This window comes from Nicotiana tabacum, chromosome 8, assembly GCF_000715075.1.
Source record: "Nicotiana tabacum cultivar K326 chromosome 8, ASM71507v2, whole genome shotgun sequence".
Lineage (NCBI taxonomy): Eukaryota > Viridiplantae > Streptophyta > Magnoliopsida > Solanales > Solanaceae > Nicotiana > Nicotiana tabacum.
This window is the reverse complement of record NC_134087.1, coordinates 177,515,871-177,541,560: the sequence shown is the minus strand read 5'-3', so window position 1 is coordinate 177,541,560 and position 25,690 is coordinate 177,515,871. Positions and strand designations below refer to the sequence as shown.

Here is a 25,690-nt window from a genome sequence, read left to right as displayed (position 1 = left end):
GCCATAACACATTTACGGAAACAACCCCAACCTCCAAACTTATCTAACAAGGATGACAGCTAGATACCTCGCATAATCTAACTATCTATTAACTTCTCCTTCGATAATTCTCACCGGAATGATATACCAATGATTCCCAATTACCTTCTTAGACATAGATACATGGAACATCGGAACCATGGAGGGAAACAATACGATACGATAGGGGGGATGGGGGACATCATACTCATAACTTGATCCATCTTTTTCAAGGTTCCATAACTTCTGAAGTGCACTACACCTACTTCATCCTTAAGGACAATTCACATAGCATCTTCCTAGAGGAAACCTTGAGAACATCTTGCTTACTTTATTTGACCCTAAATCTCTATGTCGGACACCCGAGTCGAACACTTGGTGACTTTTAACCATTATTCTGTGGGGGGCTAGAATGAATAAGACTATAGAGTTTCCACCCGATATGATTGACCATGGAATGACGCTACCTTTTGACATGCTTGAACCCATACCCTTAATAGATTTACCATAAATAGGAACAACGAGGTTCGAGATTGGACTGGAAATATCTTAAGAATTCATCAATGTAGATGTGTTGAGCAGGGTGTCCTATGAGGTTATATCATTTTAGGAAACATTAAGCTTACTATGGATCATGACGGCACGATTAATCATTGCGATGAAATCATTTGTTTGAAACAATGAGGCATAGAGTTTAGATGACACATCAGAAATAGAAATCATTTACGGAGGTATATTCAAGTATGTGGCCCCAGTCATCTCCTGGAGTGTAGAAAAGAACAATTTATCAAGAATGAGAATACTCTGGCACGTTGAATGAGATAGGGGTTTTCAGAATATAAAGTCGAATTACATTCCTAACATTAATTGACACAAGGAATCTACGCCACAAGCCCATGAGAATGAAATAAAAGTTAAACACTTGTGAGATTACTATAATTCAAACCGCTCAACCCTCCCGGATAGTTGATCCTATACAAGAGTACTAAAGATACGACAACTTGTCTTTCAAATTAATATGATATGTGCCAAACTCGTGACATCCAATATGAACCTCTTATGATAAAATCCACATTGCTAGGACTTCTCAATAGGGGGGGGCGGGAATCATGTGCTGGCTGGAGAGGGAATGAACTGCTTCCTATGTGATTAACACAGTTCTGCTATCATAATTCTCCGGCTGCGATACCAGGCCACTTCACGGGCAACTTCAATACCAAGAACAAGGTGAGCTACTTATTGCGGAACGATTTAAGTGAGCACGAAAGTCATATTACAATGGGAAAAGAAAAGATCTTTTTGTGGCGGATTTGTGAAAACCTCAAATTTCTCAGAAACTTATACAGACAAACGATCTACTTCAACAGGTATGAATACATATGATAGGAGCTGAGATAGGCTCTCATGTTACCAGATAGTGAAATACTTCGTGATAATATTGACAAAGGAGCAAAGTGATTGTTTGAACCATAGAAACTACCTACACCAGGGAGAAAATAGTGACTTAAGAAGGATCATAACACCGTGTTGCTTTACATTGAATTTTTCACCATATAGGCAAATTTTTACGACGGTTCATGCGTAAGCACAAGTGAGTAGATGTTATCCATTTGAATAAAATGACCTGTAAGAAATTTATCAGATATAGTTCCTTGGTGAGGGTCTAGGAAAGCAAGTGGAAATAGTTACCCTCGGATTCCGATTCAATTCAGGAAATCATCATGGGACTCAATTCCTCATGAGGCTTCGAGTAAGATAATTGAAATAAAGAGGCTTCACAAATAATGCATCCCGCTTAAAGAGTAGATACACATAATAGATCATAAGGTTGCCCTGACTCTACCCCAAATCCTATAGCAATGTAAGGATTGACATATGACAAAGCAAAACCGGTGTCAATTAAAACATATACACCACGAGATTGAAAAGTCAATATACATGTAACCATACCCGGAAAAGCCTCCGACCTTTGATGCCCCCTCATAGCATAGAACCTGTCGGGCCCTCCCGAGCTCTGAATACTACCCACGGCTGCTCTACATCCTGAAGGCGCTATAGATGAAGCAGCTGAAGAACTGGCTGGCTGCGCCACACCCCTGCCCATGATCTGGCGAGATGAATGACAATATCTTTGAAGGTGACCTGACATACCACACTGGTAGCATACATTGGTACCATAGCGACATACCCCTGGATGACATTTCACACAACGGGGATGAGGTCCACTAAACTAACTCGCCACATCGACCTGATACTCACCATTTTTGCATACATTATAAACTTCCCCCTTATCCTTCCTCCAGGCTTCCGATGCGGGAGTACCAATTCCAGTATTGGTTCGATGTGCGGGCCCTTGGAATTGCCCTGATCTACCACCCCAAACACGTAGCTGGTCATACTCACAACACGTCGTCAAATGTTCCTTCCCACATACCGGGTAGACGGGGATAGGTGTACCCAACCTAGGGCATTTATTCTTCTTGTGCCCCCTCTTTCCACAACTGTAACATATCTCGAGAGTCATCCAACATCTCCCCAAGTGACGCTTCTTGCAAACTGAACAATCCAGCTCATTAGCACCAACAACCCTTTTTCGTTTCTTAGATGCTCTCACCACATGCTCTGGTGGAGCGGTGACATTGGCAGGGACAAGGACACTTCCCTTAGCAAGAAGTTCTTCCAACCTTTCCACGGCTTGGCGTATCCTCCCTACGAACTCATGCGCAATCTCCCCCAAATTCAATGGCGGGGTTATTCCTCCCTCGCTGCTTCGGACTCCTGGATTACTCATCTAGAAAAAGGGACATAACAAGGAAATTCGATCTCTACCTTGAGCTCTATGGCACGATCCGGAATATCAAAGAAGGGTAGAATTCCTAAATGTCCAAATAGCCTCCAACTTATAGATGTGGTCGACAACACACCAATAAGAAGGACTCTGCTAGACACGGCTCCGAGACATCCTAGGACACTTTAAAACCTTAGGCTCTGATACCAAGTTTGTCATGCCCCAAAATTCGAGGAGCGCGACCGGCGCTCTACCGAGTAAACCCGACTGAGCAAGCCTGTTATATTTCATTCTATTAGCACTGATATTACCACCGTCTTTGTTAGCATGAAGTCCGATCACTAGCACTGATATTACCACCGTCTTTGTTAGCATGAAGTCCGATCACGCCCGATCGATTAGGCCATCTCCCCACGGAACAATGTGGGTTGACATTGTGATGAAAAAGAAAGTTGTCACAAAAATAGTACCACCATGTGCGCAACATGGAGTCTGATCTCCACCCGATCAGCTAGGCCGTCTTCCCACATATGCCGTGTGGGTTGGCTTTTTCCTTTCAAATTCACAGGTTTTGGTTTAATCCCACTTTGGGGGAATAGTCACAAGTTCACCAATATTTCAATTTCATCCCAAGTCACACTCCACTCCTACACCGGCACGTATAGTTTCAAGTGTGGGCCTTATGACCCACCCTTCCTCGGTATTGCTAATGATTCTCCCAAAAATATTTTTGATTTGATTTAATATTGCACACAATTGTAGTATAAATACAAGTATACAAATATAGCATAAATGCATGTTTACCTTAATACCTTTCACATTTTATAGTCTTTTTATTAATGTCCTCAATGTCTCCCGATAACAGTATCTCTTTGGCCCTTTGGGCCATTCACAAGATTCATCTTTTTCATGGCACGAAGGTCGTATTTGGTTTTTCCACATTTTCATCCTTTTATTTCCAAGGATAACCAACCAATATCAATGTACCAAATATTCCGGAAATCATATATTTTCGAGTCAATAGTAATAGAATCATCAAGCACAAAGGATTCTTCCCAAAGGGGAACATGCCAACCAACAATTGAAATACGTATTAAAGTTATAAGCAAGCAATCACCTCAATTATCCTTGAATTACCCCCTGTCCCATCATGACAAATGCATAACTTCAACATCGGAATGTGTAATGACTAGCATTACATTGAATATATTAATAAAGAAAAGCAGTATCTAAAACAACCACTTGTGAGTATAGTTCAAGTACAAGGCCTTTAGGCCATTCTATTTTTGGAAGTTAGTTCATAAGAATTGAGTTGAGACTTATTTCATAATTTGATTCACATTTTCTCATTCGATTCATTTCCAAACATCTTTACAGATTATCAACAAATAGGCACATTCAATCACGGCACTTAATACACATACGAGCAACTGGGAGCATTAAACAAATCGAATTCTTCTTACCCGATTAGTATACTAACCTTCTTTTGAAAATGTGACTCAAGGCTATACAATTTTTGGTTGGCAAACCACACATAAACTTACAAAAACAATATGGAATTCACTTCCGAGAGAGAAAGTTTTGCCTACATACTTTGTTTAAGCTTTCCTTAAGTTATTACGACGTTCCGGAAATTCTAGCAATCCCAATCTACTTTGAGACATAATAAAATTGAACACAAATTAGGAAGATATTCATGGTTTTAGCTCATTTGAGAATTTTATCAAATACTAGATGAGCATCTTGATTTCAAATCTCTTTTACAAGATTTCCTTTATTCCCCAACCCAATCTTTACTTATTTATGTCCAACACTCTTACCACAAACTTAATTTGTACATGCATGTATACATAATACTATTACACCCAAGAATCATACCTCAATAACCCATCTCACAATCTCTACAACACCAACACAACCTAGGTTAGGCACTTATGGCTTCCAATTACTATCCCATGAGTTCTAATGTATATATCATACATAAATAATTACCATAGAGTAGTTAGAGATGATATACATACCTCTTGTAGTAAGAATCTTGAGAATTCCCAATTGTAGTGTTCTTGATCAATTTAAGGATTTGAATGGGAATCTATGGATTTTCAAGATCAATCCTTGTTAATATAAGTGTTTAGGAGTAGTAATCAACTCAAAATACTCCAAAAACATTACCTTGGATCATAGGAGGAAAGTATGGGACGGATTCCCCTTGATAGAGCAAGCCCTAGCTCAAAAAAATGACTTAGAGACTCTCCATACCCGATCTTGAGATATTTATAGGTCTTCTAGGTGTGCGACAGCGGTCAAACCGCGCCCGGGATGCGGTGGCCGTGCTCTTACCGCGGTCTGGCCACGCTCGGAGGCAGAAATTATCAGTTTTCCCACGGTCGCGCCGCGGACGCACATCTGACACAGGTCCGGTAAAATGGTCATAACTTTCTGTATATACCTCCAAATGACAAACGGCTTGATTAGTTGAAAACTAGACTCCAAGAGCTTTAATTTTATAGGTTGTGCACCACACAAAACCTTATATAACTGGAGATATGATTATCCAAAGTGAGGTCTTGTGCATACTCATTCACAACTTTAGTCCATTATGAAATTTTCCAAATTGGCTTAGACTTAGGCCTCTCCTTAGACCCCAAATCACTTATAATATAACTTATACGCTTATTAACATATCCAATTAATATCCTTTATATCATGAATCCCCATTTGCACACAAAATAAAATAATTAGCCTACCTTGGCACCACGAAATCTTAAATTATTTAGCAAAATTTTCCGGGGCCTTACAATTATGTTCGTGATTGATATGCGGAGGTCCCTTTCGTGGATTCATTACCAGTTGTTCGTGAGTTCCCAGAGGTATTTCCTGCAGACCTGCCAGGGATGCCACCCGACAGAGATATCGACTTCTGTATCGATCTGGCTACAATCACTCAGCCTATTTCTATTCTGCCATACCTTATGGTCCCGCCAGAGTTGAAAGAATTAAAGGAGCAGTTGCAAGATTTGCTTGATAAGGGCTTCATTAGACCTAGTGTCTCTCCCTGGGGTGTACCCGTGTTATTTGTAAAGAAGAAGCACGGATCTATGAGGATGTGCATAGATTATCGGTAGTTGAACAAAGTCACCATCAAGAACAAGTATCCATTGCCAAGGATTGACGACTTATTTAATCTGCTTCAGGGTGCCAAGGTGTTTTCAAAGATCGATTTAAGGTTTGGCTACCATCAGTTGAGGATTCGGGCATATGATGTCCCTAAGACAACTTTTCGGACTCAGTATGGGCATTATGAGTTTCTGGTGATGTCATGTGGGCTGACAAATGCCCCAGCAGTATTTATAGATTTGATGAACCGGGTGTTCAAGCTATTTATTGATGATATCTTGATCTACTCCCATAGTCGAGAGGATCATGATGACTCGCGAAGATGTCCTTCAGTACTTGAATCAGTCATGTTTTGATGAGCTTTGCAATCTAGAATATACCAATGGCCTAGTTGGTCTATGGAACAATGTTGGAGAAGTTGCTATTTGCAATCCTTTCACAAAAAACATGTCTTTCTTCCACGTCAACAACCTAAAGAGAAAGTTTACATGACTTGTTGCTCCCTGGGTTTTGATTCCATCACCAAGAAACATAAAATATTCAAGGCACACAAACATATTATAAATGGGATCAAAATTCATGTGAAGTGACATGCTGGATTTTCACCGTTGGAGTAACCAAATCATGGAGGGAGATTCCCGATTGCACCAAATTTTCCCCCGTAAAATATAATTATGTTTATAATGGCAGAGTCATTTATTGTGTAAATAGACTTGCAAAGTCTTACAACATAGTTGCATTCAGTGTTGGAGATGAAAAGTTAATCAGAATAATCTTGTTCCCAGATGAGGTAACGACCTCAAAATCTCCACCAAAAATAGTAGAAATAAAGGGGCAAGTAGCACTTCTAGATCCCATAAATTTTCGAGTTAATGGCAACATTCATTTATATATTCTCAATGATATTGGTGAAACTAAGACATGGGTGAAGCAAATAATTGAGCTACCATCAAATTTAACAAAGACAATTTATTGGTCTTCATTTAACACCAACCTTAAGGGAGAGATTGTATTGATTTCAGACAGTACTAGCAGAATTTTTCCCGTGTTCTTTTGTGACAAAAACTTTGGTAACATCACTAGAAATAAAAATAAGCTCTTAGAAAGACTTAATGGTATCCAAAACTTCTCACATTATATCCATAGTCCTTTTCTACAAGACTTAAAGGAGGATCTCATCAAAGATTATAACAACATTCTTAAGCTAGAAGGGGACTATTGGAAGATGAGATCCCAAATTGATTGGCTTAATGAGGATGATGTCAATACTAAGTTTTTTCCAAATATCTGCCTCAAATAGGAAGTGACAGAATCATATTAGTTTCTTCAAAAATAGTGAAGGTGCATGGATGGATAGCCATCAAGATATCTTAAACCATACCCTTTTGACCATTTTACCTCTATATTTACCACTAGCCATAAAGTTACAAATTAGTCTAATATGTTACATAGTCCAACTAGTTTTGATAACATTGATCTTACATCCCTAGATAACCCTCTTCTCAATTGTGAAAGTAATACAACTATCTTTTCTTTTAATCCCTTCAAATCACCAGGGCCTGATGGATTTCACCCTTTCTTTTATAAAAAATATTGAAAAAGTTTAGGTACCTCTGGTAGGGATTTTTGTCATAAAGTTTTTAATGAAAATACTATCCCTTCGGAACAATTCTATCTATCTCTGCTTAATTCCCTAATGCGAACAACCTCAACAATATTTGACCAATTAACCTTTGCAATACTATTTATAAGGTAATTATAAAAATGATTGCAAACAGACTTAAACCACTGCTTGATAGTATTATAAGCCCTAGTCAATCCAGCTTCATCAAAAACAGAAAGGCCAATGACAATGCCATTATTATCCAAGAACTTATTCACTAATTCAAAAAACTCAAAGGAAATTCTGGCAAAATGTTAATTAAAATTGACCTAGAAAAAATGTTTGATAAATTAGAATGGTCCTTTATATATAGGACACTTCTATACTTCAAATTCTCTCCTAAAATTACCAAATTAATTATGTCTCGTATCACTACAACATCCATTGTTGTTCTTGTCAATGGAACAAAAACTAACTTCTTCTAACCAAGTCGGGGAATTAGGCAAGGTGATCCAATGTCCCCCTACATATTTATATTATGCATGAAAATATTATCAAAATATATAAACTATCAAGTGGACATTAGGATATGGGCCCCCATTAACCTGGGCCATAACTGCCCTCCTCTATAACATCTCTTCTTCGCAGACTTAGTACTTATTGGCAAAGCTAATAACAAAACTGCCTCATCCATTCAGATAGTTGTTAAGCACTTCTGTGATCTATCTGGGCAATCTATTAACTTCACTAAGTCCAGAAAAATTTTCTCAACGAATTGTAGCAAACTAACTAATACCAACATTTCCCTATTGCTAGGCATTAAAATATACAATTCCTTTAGGAAATACCCGGGATTTTCAATTATTGATAGTACCCCTAAGCACAAAGACTATCAATATATCATTGATATTATGAGATCTAAACTTTTCAGGTGGAAATACGATAAATTAAATTTGCCTAGTAGGGCAACTTTAATATTTTCAATATTTTCTAACCAACCAGCATACTACATGCAATACACAATGTTACACACCTAAGACAATCAAGAAGATAGACCAAATACAAAGGAATTTTCTATGGGGTACAACTGACTAAAAAAAGATCTTGTCAATTGGAATTTGGTAACAAAAAATAAAGCTCAAGGTGGATTAGGATTAAGAAAGGCTAGAACCAAGAATTTATCATTATTAGCTAGTCTAGCCTGGAGATTAGCCAATAACCTGACTAACTTATGGGCAATTACTCTATTACGAAAATACTCTCAGAAACCTAGTGAAAAGGGCTCTTTTGTCCGAAAAAATATTATCAAATGATGGAAAATTTGACAATAAGGAATATCATGATCCATCCACAACTCCTCTTCCTAAAACTTGTGGGAAAACAAATGGATACCCAACTCAATTAACATTAATACCCATGTGATAGACCTTTTAACCAAAGAAGAGAAATCTCTTAAAATATGTGATGTTAAATCCGAAAATAAGTGGAACTTAAATAAAATATCCTTTGATATCCCGCCGAAGATAAAAGGCAAAATTCTATCTACATTCATCTCTAGTGAAAGCAATAAGGATTTTGTAACCTGGGACATCAATGAGAATGGGATCTTTACTACAAAATCATGTTATGAGCTGGTTGAGTGTAACACTCCCTCGATAATAGACTTCAATTAGGTATGGAACTTGCATTGCCCTAATAAAATTAAATTTTTCTTATGGCTATGTAATCACAATAAATTACCTTGCAGAATCTATCTACCACATATTGGTATGAACATAGACGAGCAATGCACAATTTATCGTAAGGAGCCAGAAACAATTACTCACATCTTCATCACTTGCTCTCTAGTTCAATTACTATGGAATGAACTAGGTATCAATACTAGTTATTTCCAGTCAAGCAATCATAATTGGCTCCTTTACCCCAAAGAAAATAACCCTCAAATTCAAAACAAACACATGTCTTGGTGTACATTATTCTCTTTCATAATCTGGCTAACAAGGAACGATAACAATATTAATAATACATTCATCCCTATCTCTCAAATCGGATCTTGAATCAGTCCATCGGATATAATTTACTAACGGATCGTGAGTCCAATTGGGATAGAAAAATTGATCTAACAATTAGTTTGACTAAACCTCTAACTGGTTGGTATAAGCTGAATATCACTGGAGCTTTTGATAAGGCAAATGCTACTGGAGGTGTAGAGGAATTATTAGAAACCATAATGGTGACTGGATGTTAGGTTTCGCTTCAAAAATATCTCCTAAGACCCCAATCCACAAAGAGCTAATGGCACTTTACCAGGGACTTTGTATTGCAAAAAGTAGGAAGATATATCCATTGAAGATAGAGACTGATGTTACACAGGTAATTTCTTACATCAACGAAGGATGCAAAGCTTATGAATCTGTTATTAACTCATGCAGGTTGCTTCTGGCGCAAATGGACATGGTGGTGATGCATCACAACTTCAGGCAAGGGAATAAAGTAGCCCACACCCTAGCAAAGCACGCAAGAGTTTTCCCAGTATTCAATAAAATTGAACTTTGGTTGTTTCCTCCCCCTTTTGTTCTGGCCAGGATGCTGGCAGACAAGGGTGATTTTGGTTTTGTTAAAACTATTTCTTTGAAGTGTTGTAGAAAACTTGCTACGCTTGGTAATCAGCATGCTATGCATGGATTATCATCTACTAATGATCCACAGGATCATACCTACTACTGTAATTCCTAGTTTTATTATAATGAAATAAATATCTTTCCCATAAAAAATAAAAAGTAGTATCAAAATATTAAGCCAATTGACAAATTAATAAAAAATCATATTAGTAAATGTATAGTACTAAGTACTTGCTAATTTAATAAAAATTAAACAAGGAATAAATAATTTATTTGATTACTATAATGCTTTGTATCCTTTGATTTTGTATAAATTTTATTCTATTTATGCACACTACATTAATAATAAAATAGTAACTAATATTTATTAAAATAATATGATATATTAGATCATAATTTAATTTATAAGATTAATATTCCATCAAATTATTCGCGAATCGCACGGGTTCTAACACTAGTTGTATAGAAACTTACACTTTATTTTTTTACTTTTTTAAAAGTTTATAAGTCAATTTCTAATAATATTTATATGATTGTTAAGATTTTTGTAATCAATAGTTCATATGGGGCACAAGCAGCACGTGTACAGAGACTAGTTATACTAAAAGTAAGAAGCTCCAAAGTGTAAAATTAAATTATCAAAATGTCTATGGAGAATTAAATGACCATTTTATCCTCCATCTATTGTTATAATAGACAAAATTAGCCGTAAAATGTTATGTAAATACCTGTTAGGAAACTATGTTATTCCATCATAAATGGGCACATTTACGAGGCTTTTATTCGTGAATACCACGACTGAAGAATTTGAAGAATTGTAATTGTTGGGCTAAAACGGTCCAAAGATGTTTTTAATATGATGTGATACTATCCGCTTTGGATAAAATCCGTACAATTTTTTCCCTAAAGGTCTTACGCCATTAAAAGCATCCACTCCTTATTAGTTGATTATTTTTCTCTTTTATTTTTCATGGGGGACTTTGTTCAACGGTTTTTTTCCGAAAAAGGTCTCACACTATTAAGAATATTCATCTTCTTATAAGCAAATAATTTTTCTTTTCTACTGAGACTTTGTTCATACACTCCCAATTAATGAAAACTAAATGATTTCTTCTTAAATGGGTACGTTAACCATGCTTCTCTGTACCCGAAAAAAGAAAGTTAATCAAGCTTCTCTTCTCTTCTTCAATGTGACAATAAAACTTTAAAATCAAAAATACGATTGCAATATTTAATTACTCAATGTGACAATTAGAGTTCTATCCGATTGCCCTTTATCCACTGTGCCACTATCATCGCTAGTATTTTCCATGCTGAAGCCCATACCTTATGGAAGTGGGTTGCATTGGGTAAAGAGCCAAATATATCCTTTTTTTTTTTTTTTACTAGGTAACATTATATTATAGGATATTTTATGTCATATAAGTACCAAAAGGAAATCCAAAAATTGAAGCCTGATTGGTGGCTTACAATTGACGTGGGACATACTTCCTTACAGAATTTATCTTATCCAATTGATACTCAAGATTGGTTTGTCTCAAATCACTGTAACACCCCATCACTCTCACTGCATATATAACTGCTCAAATTCTTACCACTCTCACACTAGCAGTAGTACCAGTCCAAGAATTATTATTTAATTCTTCAGCTGACAATTTAGATAAAAACTCAATATAATTCCTTGTATTCATGGCTCTTCAGGCAGCTGCACTACTTCCTTCTGCTTTCTCTATTCCCAAGGAGGTTTGTGTTTATTTCTTTAGTCTGCATTTGAAATCTGAAGCGTCAACTAGTACAGTAGTTTTAGTTCTTTTTTATTAATCATTCTGTTATCTTGCAGGGCAAAGCAAGTGCAACTTTGAAGGATTCTAGTCTCTTTGGAATTTCCCTCTCGGACCATATTAAATCTGATTTTGGCTCCTCTTCATTTAAAATCAAGGTACCTAAGAAATACATTTTCTAAAAAGCTTTTAGAGCTGTTGTATAAACTTGGTTCCATTGTATCTAAATTAGAAGGTTCCAAATTGACACATTTTTCGTGTGTTATTGCTGAACTTTACCAACTATAACAGTAAAATTACAGTATTATTCTTTGTTTACATTAAAGTAAGTGTACTTTACCTACTATAATGTAAAGTCACAAAACTATTTTGCATCACGGTGAAGTAGCTCCCCTTTGCTCATAAAATTTAGTAACTCTTTTTGAATTTTTTTCGAAAATATCGTTTGTTCATAGAATATGATCAGTTTTTTTAAAATATTTTTTTTAAAAAAATCAAGTTCCCGAAAACTGAACTTTAGGGCAGTTTTTAGTGAAATTTTTTCTTCCACTCACAAAACCTCCAACGTGTTTTTAAATAAAATGCATTTTCAAGCATAACTTCAACTTTCAAAAATTATTTTTCAACACAACTTTAAAAACTCTTTTTCAAGTTTCAGTCAAATCTATGTCCAAACGCTAGGATAACTCAAGTTTACTTACTACTATAACAATAAGTTCAGTGATCATACGTGAGATTAACTCATTCCAAATTATTAACTGAGATTGAATTTTCATACAGAGCCAAAGAAGGTTGTCCCATGGAGCTATTAGAGCCGAGACAATGGTTGCAACTCCAGGTGTTACCAATGCCACAGTGTCAGGAAAGAAAACTTTAAGAAAAGGGTGTGTAGTAGTTACTGGAGCCTCTTCAGGATTAGGCCTAGCCACAGCAAAAGCACTAGCTGAGACAGGAAAATGGCATGTGATTATGGCATGTAGAGACTTTCTAAAAACTGAAAGAGCAGCAAAATCTGCAGGCATGCCTAAGGAGAACTACACCATAATGCATTTAGACCTTGCGTCGCTCCACAGTGTTCGCCAGTTTGTCGATAACTTCCGGAGATCAGGCCGCCCTCTTGATGTATTGGTTTGCAATGCAGCAGTTTATCAGCCAACTGCTAAAGAGCCTTCTTTCACTGCTGATGGATTTGAGCTTAGTGTTGGGACTAACCACCTTGGTCATTTCCTTCTTTCAAGATTGTTGCTTGATGATTTGAAGCAGTCTGATTACCCTTCAAAGAGACTCATCATTGTTGGTTCAATTACAGGTAACTAAAGCAACCTATGACGGATCCAACAATGGGTTCACGGGTTCAGTAAGATCCAGTGTTTCTAGGTCGAATCCTATATATAGGAAGGACAGCCCCGTGCACTAAGCTCTCGCTATGCGCGGTATCCGGAAAAAGGCCAGATCACAAGGGTCTATTGTATGTAGCCTTATCCTGCATTTCTGCAAGAGCTGTCTCTACGGCTGAAACTCAATACCTCCTGGTCACATGGCAACAACTTTACCAGTTACGCCAAGGCTCGCCTTCTCGAATCCTATATATATGTGTGCCAAAAACAAGTACACATAAAGTTACATATACATTTCAGAACCCACAATGTCTAAATTCTGGATCCGCCACTGAATGCAACTAGTCACCAAGTCAAATCGGATTGAGAATATGAATTTACTACTTTTTTCACTGTGAGACTAAACTTTGTTACTGAACTCATTTTTCAGGAAACACAAATACTTTGGCTGGAAATGTGCCTCCAAAAGCAAACCTTGGGGACTTGAGGGGGTTGGCAAGGGGACTGGACGGGCTGAACAGCTCAGCCATGATCGATGGTGGAGACTTTGATGGTGCTAAAGCATACAAAGACAGCAAAGTTTGCAATATGCTCACTATGCAGGAATTCCACAGGCGATACCACGAGGAGACTGGCATTACATTTGCCTCTTTATACCCTGGCTGCATAGCAACAACAGGGCTTTTCAGAGAGCATATCCCATTGTTTAGACTCCTTTTCCCTCCATTCCAGAAGTACATTACCAAGGGATTCGTCTCTGAGACAGAATCTGGAAAGAGACTCGCACAGGTATTGACCACCAGCAGTAGCAAAGCTAGAAATTTTAATAAGAGGATATAAGGAATTGCAAAAACGCCACACTTGGAGTTCGAACATACCACTTAAAGTGAACCACCTATGCTACTGCACTAGAAGCTTCCCTTACAGAAAGAGTTTCCAATATAGAAAGAATTTCACTAAAATCATGTCGCTAAGGGTAAAATAGGAAAGTTATAGCAAAAGAGTTTCCAGTTTAGAAGGGTATCGGACTAAAAGAAAAGAATGTCATATAAAATGAAACAGACGTAGTAATAATTAACAGTAGCCTAGTACTACTAGAAATTAAAGAAAAATGGCCTAACCTTAACAAGAAAAAAGATTAACCTAAGATGTTGTTTATTCCTTTTGTACAGGTCGTAAGTGATCCAAGCCTTACAAAATCAGGTGTCTATTGGAGCTGGAACAAGAATTCTTCTTCTTTTGAAAATCAGCTGTCACAAGAAGCCAGTGATGCAGAGAAAGCGCGTAAAGTGTGGGAAGTCAGTGAGAAACTCGTCGGTTTGGTAGATTTTTCGGACTGAACTTAACTTTTGCTAAGGCAAAGAAGAAAAAAGAGTTCATGAGTGAGGATATGAATTGAAATTCTGTTTTGTTGTAGAAAAAGGTTGTTATGTTGTAAGGTTCTGAGTTAGGAATAAAAAATACCACTCCAATTGTTGCGGAAGCCAAATGTATATAGTGTGAATAAGTCACAACTACTATACCAAAAATTATGACAGCCACCAAATAATAAATAAGACAATAAAGCAACAATAAAGGGAACACCAGAATTTACGAGGTTCGGCTAATTTTGCCTACTCCTCGGACACAACCAATATTTTATTTCACTCCAAAAATACAAGTGAAATAATACTAAAGAGAGAAGATACAAATGCCTTAAACAGATGAGAAGGCAAATGAGAGGTGTGTTTCAATCCTAAACATTAGGCCTTCTTTTATAGGGGAAAAATCCCCCCAAACTTAACTCCCAACCAATGTGGGACTTTGGCATTTTGCCAAACTTCAACAAATCTCCACCTTGGCAAAATTCCACATTTTCAATTCTCTCTCAATAACAAATTTTGGTTGTGTCTTCATCTTCAATCTTCAGTGTTCAACAATGTTGATCAAATCCAAACAATGTTGAAACTTGACCGCAGTCACCACCTTTGTCAGCATATCAGCAGGATTCTCTGTAGTATGAATTTTCTTCACCGTGACTCCACCTTCTTCTATGATTTCTCGTACGAAATGATACTGAACATCAATGTGCTTCGTCCTTGCATGATAAACTTGGTTCTTCGCTAATTGAATAGCACTTTGACTATCACAAAAAATTGTGATACCTTTTTGTTCAACACCAAGCTCCTTTAGCAATCCTTGAAGCCAAATTGCCTCTTTCACAGCATCTGTAATAGCCATGTACTCTGCCTCTGTTGTAGACAAAGCAACTGTTGACTGCAAAGTAGACTTCCAACTAACTGGTGCCTTTGCAAAAGTAAACACATAACCAGTAGTTGATCTTCGTTTGTCCATATCACCCGCAAAATCTGAGTCACAATATCCAACTACAAACTGATTGTCTTCCTGCTCAAAAACTAACCCGACATCTACAGTATTATGAATATACCGTAGAATCCACTTCACAGCTTGCCAATGCTCCTTCCCTGGATTGTGCATATATCTGCTAATAACTCCAACAGCTTGTGAAATGTCAGGCCTTGTGCAAACCATTGCATACATCAAGCTACCAACAGCATTTGCGTATGGTACCTTTGACATATACTCTCGTTCAGCTTCATCCATTGGCGACATAGTAGTACTTAGCTTAAAATGGGAAGCAAGTGGAGTACTAACTGGCTTAGTCTTGTCATCTATGCCAAAACGTTGAAGTACTCTCTTCAAATATTCCTTTTGAGATAAACAGAGTTTCTTTGAACGTCTATCTCTAATTATCTCCATGCCAAGAATTTTCTTTGCCTCACCCAAATCCTTCATCTCGAACTCCTTCTTCAGTTGAATCTTCAACTTATCAATTTCTTCCGAATTCTTGGAAGCAATCAACATATCATCAACATATAGGAGAAGATATACAAAGGAACCATCTTTAAGCTTGTGCAAATACACACAATGATCGTATTTGCTTCTCTTGTACCCTTGCCGCAACATAAACTCGTCAAATCGCTTGTACCATTGTCTAGAAGATTGTTTCAATCCGTACAACGATTTTTCAAGTTTGCACACCATATTTTCTTTTCCAGCAACTTTGAATCCTTCTGGCTGAGTCATGTAGATTTCCTCCTCCAAGTTTCCATGTAAAAACGCAGTTTTTACATCCATCTGAACTAGTTCCAAATCCAATTGTGCTACCAAAGCCAACATAATTCTAATGGAGGAATGTTTTACAACTGGAGAAAACACTTCATTGTAATCAATTCCCTCATTTTGAGCATATCCTTTGGCCACCAATCTTGCTTTGTAGCGAACATCTACTTGGTTAGGAAATCCTTCCTTCTTTGCAAATACCCATTTGCACCCAATTGCTTTCTTTCCCTTCGGGAGATTGGCCAATCTCCATGTATGATTCTGATGAAGGGACTGTATCTCATCATTCATGGCAATCCTCCACTTATCTTCTTCTGAACTTTGAACAGCGTCTTTATAAGTAGTAGGAACATCATCAGCTACAATTGAGGTTGCACAAGCAACCGTCTCTATGAGACGAACAGGTTTCGTTATTGTTCTTTTTGGCCTGCTGGTTGCTATTGATTCAAGTTGTTGTTGAGATTCCTGAGTTGGAATCTCCTCTACTGGCTCTCCTTCCAGAGGGTAATCTTCATTTGTTTCCTCCTCTGCTTCTTGTGTAGGAAAAATAAATTTTCCCTCAAACTCCACCTGCTTAGAAGCACCTTCATTTTGTTTGGTATCTTCTGTTACCTTATTTACCATAGCAAATTCATCAAAGGTAACATCTCTGCTGAATATTACTTTCTTTGTCATAGGACACCATAAGCGATATCCTTTGACTCCAGAAGTAATTCCCATAAAAATAGCCTTCTTTGCCCTTGGATCCAATTTTGACTCCGTCACATGATAATATGCAGTTGAGCCAAACACGTGCAAAGAGTTATAATCTACAACAGGTTTTCCATACCATTTTTCAAATGGTGTTTTGCCATCAATAGCAGCAGATGGTAGACGATTAATGAGGTGGCATGCATATGTAATTGCCTCAGCCCAAAATTCTTTGCCCAAGCCAGCATTGGACAACATACACCGTACCTTCTCCAGCAAGGTCCGGTTCATACGTTCTGCCACTCCATTCTGTTGTGGTGTATGTCTAACAGTGAAGTGTCGGACGATGCCATCATTTTCACAGACCTTATTGAAATGATCATTTTTGTATTCACCTCCATTGTCTGTGCGAATACACTTGATCCTCCTGCCTGTTTGATTCTCCACCATCGTCTTCCATTTGAGAAAAATTCCCAGCACTTCATCTTTGTTTTTCATTGTATACACCCACACTCTTCGAGAAAAATCATCAACAAAGGTTACAAAATAGTGCTTCCCACCCAATGAAGGTGTTTTGGAAGGACCCCAAACATCAGAGTGTACATAATCCAAAATGCCTTTAGTATTATGGATCGCTGTACCAAATTTAACCCTTGTCTGTTTCCCTTTGACACAATGCTCACAAAACTCCAAGTTGCAAGCCTTTACTCCTTTTAACAATCCTTGATCTGATAGAGTTTTCAAGGATTTTCCTCCAGCATGTCCCAAGCGCATGTGCCATAGCTTGGTTTCTGCCTCTTTGTCGTCACTGGATGTCACTGTCGCTGTCCCAATAACTGTACTGCCACGATAGCGGTACATATTATTATTCTTCCGATTAGCCTTCATTACCACTAGTGCACCGGAGCATACTCTCATCACTCCATTTTCTGCAATGATTTTGAACCCTTTTGATTCTAGGGCTCCCACAGAGATGAGATTCTTCTTCAAATCCGGTACATATCGAACATCTATCAATGTTCTGATCATTCCATCATGGTTCCTTAATCGTATTGAACCAATGCCATATGAGGTAAGAGGGCTGTTATCCGCTGTGTGGACGACTCCATATTCTCCTTCTTGAAATTCCACGAACCAGTCCCTGTTGGGACACATATGATAGCTACAAGCCGAGTCCATCAACCATATGTCTGAAGATGTTGATGACTCTGTTGTAACTAATGAGAAGTCTGAATCATCACAATCAGCTACATTTGAATCCATAATGGCCTTTCCATTGTTATGTTTGGCCTTATTCTTCAACTTCGGACAGTCTTTCTTCCAGTGCCCTTTTTCTCGACAAAAGGCACATTCATCTTTGCTGGGTCTGGATCTTGACTTGGATCTTCCCTTCTTTGTCCTCGTTTGATTTTGAGGACGACCCCTCACAAATAGTGCTTCTCCTTCTCCGCCCTTCTGTTTTTCTCGCTTTCTTTGTTCATAGCTGTACAAAGCCGAACAAACTTCTCTGAGAGAAACTTCGTCATTTCCATGGAGTAGAGTAGTTTCAAGGTGCTCGTACTCATCAGGAAGTGACGCCAACAACATCAAGGCCAAGTCACCATCATCATAAGTTGTATCCATATTTTGCAAATCTGTAACCAACTTATTGAAACTGGTGATATGTTCATTCATCGTGGTACCAGGAACATAGGTGAAGTGAAACAGTCTCTTCTTCATGTACAATTTATTTTGACTGTTTTTCTTCAAAAATTTATCCTCCAGTGCTTTCCATAATTTACTTGCAGAAGTTTCCTTTGTGTATGGATATTTCTGCTCTCTAGCAAGGTAGGATCGAATGGTACCGCAAGCAACACGGTTGATAATTCTCCAATCTTCTTCTCCAATAACATCTGGTTTCTTTTCTTCAATGGCCAGATCTAGCCCTTGTTGAAAAAGGACATCTAGAACCTCGCCTTGCCACATCCCAAAATGTCCGGACCCGTCAAAAATTTCTACCGCAAATTTCGCATTTGACACAATTCTTGTCATAAGCGAAGATGCCAATGATGACGTATTGTTGACACTTGATGTAGATTCTTCTTGTTTATTGTCCCCCATATTTGACACAAATATTATTTAATAGCTGACGACACAAATCAAGATTATTTCCTTTCTGATGTAGAAGATCAGACTAAGCTGCAACTACAGAGCATACTCAGACAGAACCTTGACTCAGTTACCAAGATAAATCTTTTCTGATGTGGAAGATCAGACTATGCTGCAACCACAGAGCATACTTAGACAGTACCTTGGCTCTGATACCAATTGTTGCGGAAGCCAAATGTATATAGTGTGAATAAGTCACAACTACTATACCAAAAATTATGACAGCCACCAAATAATAAATAAGACAATAAAGCAACAATAAAGGGAACACCAGAATTTACGAGGTTCGGCTAATTTTGCCTACTCCTCGGACACAACCAATATTTTATTTCACTCCAAAAATACAAGTGAAATAATACTAAAGAGAGAAGATACAAATGCCTTAAACAGATGAGAAGGCAAATGAGAGGTGTGTTTCAATCCTAAACATTAGGCCTTCTTTTATAGGGGAAAAATCCCCCCCAAACTTAACTCCCAACCAATGTGGGACTTTGGCATTTTGCCAAACTTCAACACAATTTACTTCCAATATGGATTTAAGATGAATTTAGTTGAAGCAATATGGTCACTGAGGATTTATATAGTCAATTCCGACTTGCTTGATGGATAGTTGTATTCAGGTTAATCCATCCTTTATTAAATTTTCGATGTCATACGCTTTTCCAAGATACTCCCTCCTTCTTAAAGTATTAGTCGTTATTTCTAAAAATAGTTATCTCAATTTTTTGTCATTTTAGAAATACAAGACAATCAATTATTTTTTCCTCATTTTTCACCCTTAATAGTAATTGTTTTTGAAGCTAGCGTCTGGAGATGACACATAAGTAGAGTAAATATTCAATAAAGAGATTATCATATCTTAAAACATAAATAAGAATAAAATAGTCAAAAACCCTCATAATTATGGTTTTATAAAAAAGAAACACGATATATAATTTGAGACGGATGGAGTACTTTTTTCCGACTCCAAAACAAAGTTTCAATGGTTAAATTTCCTGCAATTGCAAAGCAGAACAAGCTTGGAGCAAATATAACAAACAAACTAAATTGAATAATAATAAAAATACTCAGCTACAAGTTTTATTCGCTTATGTGCATTATAATAGACTGGGGAAGTTCCCATTACTTCTAGATCTTGCTTACGGAAGGATAAAATTGAAAGCTAAAATATCATTATTTGTGTTATTGACGAGACGCGTAGCGGAGTTAACGCGAGGTTGGAAATTTGGAGACAGATTTTGAAGTCTAAAGGTTTCAAACTAAGTAGAGCCAAGACAGAATACTTGGAGAGTAAATTCAGTGAGACCCATGATACAGACGTAGAGGTAAAGCTTGATGGTCAAGTTATCCCCAAGAGAGCGAGTTTTAAGTATCTCGGGTCTATTATCCAGGGTGACGGGGAGATTGACGAAGATGTCACACATCGAATCGGAGCGGGATAGAAGAAGTGGAGGCTCGCTTCTGGTGTCCTATGTGATAGGAATGTACCGTTAAGACTTAAGGGTAAGTTTTATCGAGTGGTGTTCGACCCGCTATGTTGTATGAGGCTGAATGTTGGCTAGTCAAGAACTCTCACGTGCAGAAGATGAGATTAGCAGAGATGAGGATGTTGAGATGGATGTGTGGGTGCACCAGGCGAGATAGAATTAAGAATGAAGCTATCCGGGACAGAGTGAGAGTAGCCTCCGTGGAGGACAAGATGCGGGAGTTGCGGCTTAGATGGTTCAGACATGTTAGGAGAAGAAGCATTGATGCCCCTATCAGGAGGTGTGAGAGGTTGGCCATGGAGAGTTTGAAGGGGTCGAGGTAGGCCTAAGAAGTACTGGGGGGAAGTGATTAGGCAGGACATGGCGCTGCTCAGCTCACTGAGGATATGACTCTTGATATGAGGGTGTGGAGGTCGAGGATTAAGGTAGAAGGTTAGTAGGTAGTTTATAGTGTTTACCGATAGGCTTAGTAGCGTGCATGTCCCTTCATATTCTTAGATTTTTATTACGATATGTGATTTTGTTCGCCTCAGGTATTGTATTCCATTGCTATTATTTGATACTACTTATCCTTTATCTTCCCTTTTTCTCTTCCATCTTCCTTCCTTCCTTGCTTCCCTCTTCTTTTTCTTGCCCTTCTTGAGCCAAGAGTCTATTGGAAATAACCTCTCTACCTGCATTAGGTAAGGGTAAGGTCTGTGTACAGATTATCCTCCCCCGATCCCACATATTGGGATCAAACTGAATTTGTTATTGTTGTTGTGTTATTGACTTTGACTTAAACTAATCCTCATTTGTTAACCTGTTCTTATGCTGAGTGCAGCTGTTTCCCTTCTATTCTAAATTAAATACTTAGGACAAGGTGTGACAAGCACATGGTTTTGAAAAAAAGTTCAAAATCGTGCTGAAACATTTCCCCTGTGCTTCAGTGCGGAGCTAGGCGGGCGAAAGTGGGTCTTTCGCCAAAAATTACACTGTATGTACAATATTAAAAAAAATCATATGTATATATTACATTTTAAACCCCTTTATATTTTTGTATGTTTTCTTTATTTTTCGAATCCTCCCGATGAAAATCATGTTTCCACTACTGGTTAAAGGTATTTAAGAAAAGAACATCATATTATACAAAGTGTTTCAGGACAAGGAGGCTGCCGTCAATCATCTATTCTCCGAAAATCATATTGATCAACAGATATCCTAGCCAAGTTGACAGGAACAACAACAACAACAACAACGATCCAGTAAAATCCCACTATTGTGTCTAAAAAGGGTAGTATGTATGTAAACCTTACCCCTAACCTGATGGATAGAGAGGCTAGCCAAGTTGAAAGCCAGGATAAAAAGTTTTCAAAAGCTGAATCCTTGTTGATGTTTTCATTTATTTTTCAGGAAGAGAGATATATACACTGGTAACACAAAGTAAGGGGAAGACAACAAACTAAAAGACAACCATAAAATGGAAGAAACACAAACAACAGATCAAAAGATGACCAAATATGGTGTCCATTTTGGAGAAATGCAAAATGGTTTTTAGTAAGAGGTATTCCAATCAGACCAGTTAGCTTCACTTCCAACTCTGGGGATGCTATTAACCCTTGAATACATATCCACTTTGAAATTAGCTCCACACATTGCCCCTTCACTATCTACTCTTGGCATTGCCCTCATCTTGTTCATTGGATGATCAAAATTCATCAGCCCTTTCTCACTGTGAAACATACAACCTGTGCATTTCATTCACAAAAAAAAATGTATCAACCAATCAAACAGAATTCAACAAACTGCCATGTTAAACAATAGAAAAATCATTTTTTCCTCGCTATGACTCAGTGACGGGGACACCCTTTAGTAAGGGGTGTCATCCCGACCTAAATATTATTCTCAAAAATGTGTATATATGTGTGTTTCATTCTGCAGGATAAACTCTAACTTTTTTCATCGCCCCACCCAAGGCGAATCGCACAAAAGATCTTCCCACTAATGCTTTCATTCTCCCGGGTATAATACTGGTAAATAACCCTCTTTCTTCTCTCATACACGGTTGTTGAGACACACTAAGTAGTCATGGGAAAGATAAAAATATCTCTGTGTGGAGAATATTGAGATAGCTTCTTCCTTCTCTGTGCATGGGTTAGCCCTTGATCGGATGATTATTTTTATTTAAAAGTTAAAAAATAGAGTTCTTCTCACTTTAACAACTGAATTTTTTTCTAACAACTCAAAAGGCGATTCCCCCACTATCTACAACTCCAGACGCGACAAGAGTGCTACACTAAGCCAACACCGCAATGTAAGTATTAATTTAGGATAGGAAGTAAAATCCTAAAACTATAATAATCTTGCACAAAATCACGTGTAAGCTAGTGTTTCGACTCTACGGTCAAATCCCAATTACTTGTAGATCGATATTACCTGTGGGAAAAGGTGCAAATGACTTTGCACATCCAGCTTTAATAACCTCTAAATCATCAGAAATCACAACAGAACCATCAGCAGCAATACCCCAGAACAGCTTCACTCCACCATCTGAACCCTACAATTATTTCACAATAGCAGTAAGAAAAGAATATCTTTTTATTTTCCTCTAATAAATAATGCAGACGTTACACAAATTCCTTAGTTAGGTGAATACTTACCAAGGCAACAAATACAGTTCCAGTCTTACTGTCATAGATAACAAAGGCATAGCTTCCATCAAAATCCTTAATAACTTGATCAGCTGGATAGGGTCCCCTGTCCCTCAATGTTCTGTAGGCTTCTATTACTAGCATGGCTTCATTTGTACCTTTTGATAGCCCATATTGTTTTATTTGTGCACATAAGTTGTTCAGGCTCCCCAAAAACAAGCAGTATATATCATCATACCCACAAAACAACCTTCCAAAAGAAGAACACCATCAATCCAAAATTCTTTGGTTTTGACGAAAGAATCAAAATAAAAACAGCAAAACACTTAAGTTTATATTTCCTCCGTTCTAATTTCTATGGTCTAGTTTGACTGCACACAAAATTTTAACAAAAAATTATAGACTTTTAAAACTTGTTAAAAATTTGAGCAGATGCTGGAGTAGAAATCAACCCCAAGCAACCCACTAAAAGTCAAGTTATGCCCCCCTTCCTCCTCTCCTAATTCAACCAATGCAATTGACTATGCTTTAAGTCTTAAGGCCCCAATACATGTTATTTAAGCTATAAACATATCCATTTTTTAAAAAATTACCGGAGGTCAGTGATCCCTAGACCCTAAGGATAGGTTCGCCTCTGCAATAAGATGTTTGATACTTGTGATTTGGACATGCTGTAATATTTGTGTAACTATAAAAACTTTAGGATAAATAAAAAAAATTAATCGTTAATTATTTTCAATGAAATAGTTGTCCCAATCATTTTAAATAAAAAAAAAATAGTGTTAAACAAATTGAGTAATTACCTTTGTGTCTGATGAAGCAAGGAAGTGCGGTGAGGAGGAACAAAGGCAAGAGCAGCAGCATTTCCAAAGCTTACAGAAAAGGCATTTGAGGGGTGAGCTGACACAAATTTTTCAAGAGTTTCTTCAGGTAGCAAACATCTTTTAGATGAAGGGCTACGTAGCTCGTTTGGTGGATTCGCAAATGCCTTGTGAAATATCGCCAACATTGCTTATTTCTTTTTCTTTTATTGCTTGAATATGAGTAATCTAATACAGAGTTCTTGGTTTTGTAGCTATTTAGTTAAAGGAGTGGAATAGGAATTAATAGTTCCTAGTTTGGGTATATATAGAACGTTGAACTCCTGTTTTGATAGTGATAAACGAGGCTAAGGATGAAAAAGTAACATATCCGTAAGTTACCAAACCAATTGAGTACTAATTCAAAACATGTTTTTTAAATATAAAGTTTATTATTTAATTATAATTTAGCAAAGATATTAATAGGATCGCATAATTATCTTATCAAAAAGTTTAAATCGTTAAAAAAATATATTTATATGATTAATTTCGACCATGCCCTTTTTTATGTGTGCTTAATTTTTTTATGAATCTGACAGATCTTATCTGAAAGTTTTAAATTATTAAAAAACTGCTTTACACTCCATCTCAAACTATATTATCATATTATCTATAAAATTTAAGATTAGATTATTTAATTTGATGGTGTCAATTTTATCTTGTAGTGGTTGGAACAGACATAAGAGTTTTGGGTTGGAATGAGGATGACGTGAAAATGCTGAGGACAGGATAAGGTTTCTCGTATTCCCATAAAATGTCTTTATCCGTTTAGTTCTTTTGATTTTCCTTCAAACATTTTCGTTCTATTAATTGTGAAGCTTTGTGGAGGCAGGGCGGTCAGTTGCATATTTTCTTTCTAAAAAAAGAAACCTATCTCTTTATCCAAAAAAGGTAAGTGGATGCGGGCCTGTAAATCATGGTTCCGCGAGCCAAGAAGCTTTTGCAGAATCTGTGGGTCATTACCACAATCTCAAAATTTAATATTTCTTCCGTTTTTATTTATATTTATATTCTATCAACAACAACGACAACAACAATCCAGCAAAATCTAATAGTAAGGTGAAGATAATATGTACGCATACCTTACCCCTACCCTAAGGGAGTAGAAATCAAAAGACTCTCGGCTCAAGAAGACGAAAAAAGACAATATCAGTACCACCAACAGATACCATAGGAAAAATAACAACACCATAAAAACCAAAAAATAAATGCAAAGTAAAAGCAATAGCCATTAAATAGACCGGCACTATGAAAAATTAAAGAGTAGTAAGACACAATATTACCACTAGCTGTCTCAGACAAAAGTCGTACCAGACTAGCCTTACGGAGTAAAGAAAGACTCAACTACCTCTTAACCTACAACCCTAGTACTCGGCCTCCATAGCTTCCTATCAAAGGCCATATCCTCGGAAATCTGAAGCATCGTCAGGTCCTGCCTGATCACCTCTCCTCAATACTTCTTAGGTCGCCCTCTACCTCTTCTCGTG

General features: G+C 37.4%; 2 protein-coding genes across 2 annotated transcripts; one reads left to right on the top strand and one right to left on the bottom strand.

The window, feature by feature from the left end:
- The first annotated feature begins 11,681 nt into the window (after nucleotides 1–11,681).
- On the top strand, nucleotides 11,682–14,748 carry LOC107787316 (protochlorophyllide reductase, chloroplastic). Its single transcript, XM_016608864.2, has 5 exons — nucleotides 11,682–11,890; nucleotides 11,988–12,086; nucleotides 12,709–13,237; nucleotides 13,696–14,054; nucleotides 14,438–14,748. The coding sequence occupies exons 1-5, from the start codon at nucleotides 11,837–11,839 to the stop codon at nucleotides 14,603–14,605; spliced, it is 1,209 nt and encodes a 402-aa protein (XP_016464350.1). The 5' UTR covers nucleotides 11,682–11,836; the 3' UTR covers nucleotides 14,606–14,748.
- A 7,307-nt stretch (nucleotides 14,749–22,055) lies between these two features.
- Nucleotides 22,056–24,462, bottom strand: LOC107787318 (stem-specific protein TSJT1-like). The gene is made up of 4 exons (XM_016608865.2): nucleotides 24,147–24,462; nucleotides 23,353–23,593; nucleotides 23,129–23,249; nucleotides 22,056–22,440 (listed from the first exon to the last, which is right to left on the bottom strand). Exons 1-4 carry the CDS (start codon nucleotides 24,350–24,352, stop codon nucleotides 22,247–22,249), a joined length of 762 nt encoding a protein of 253 aa, XP_016464351.1. The 5' UTR covers nucleotides 24,353–24,462; the 3' UTR covers nucleotides 22,056–22,246.
- Nucleotides 24,463–25,690: the final 1,228 nt, after the last annotated feature.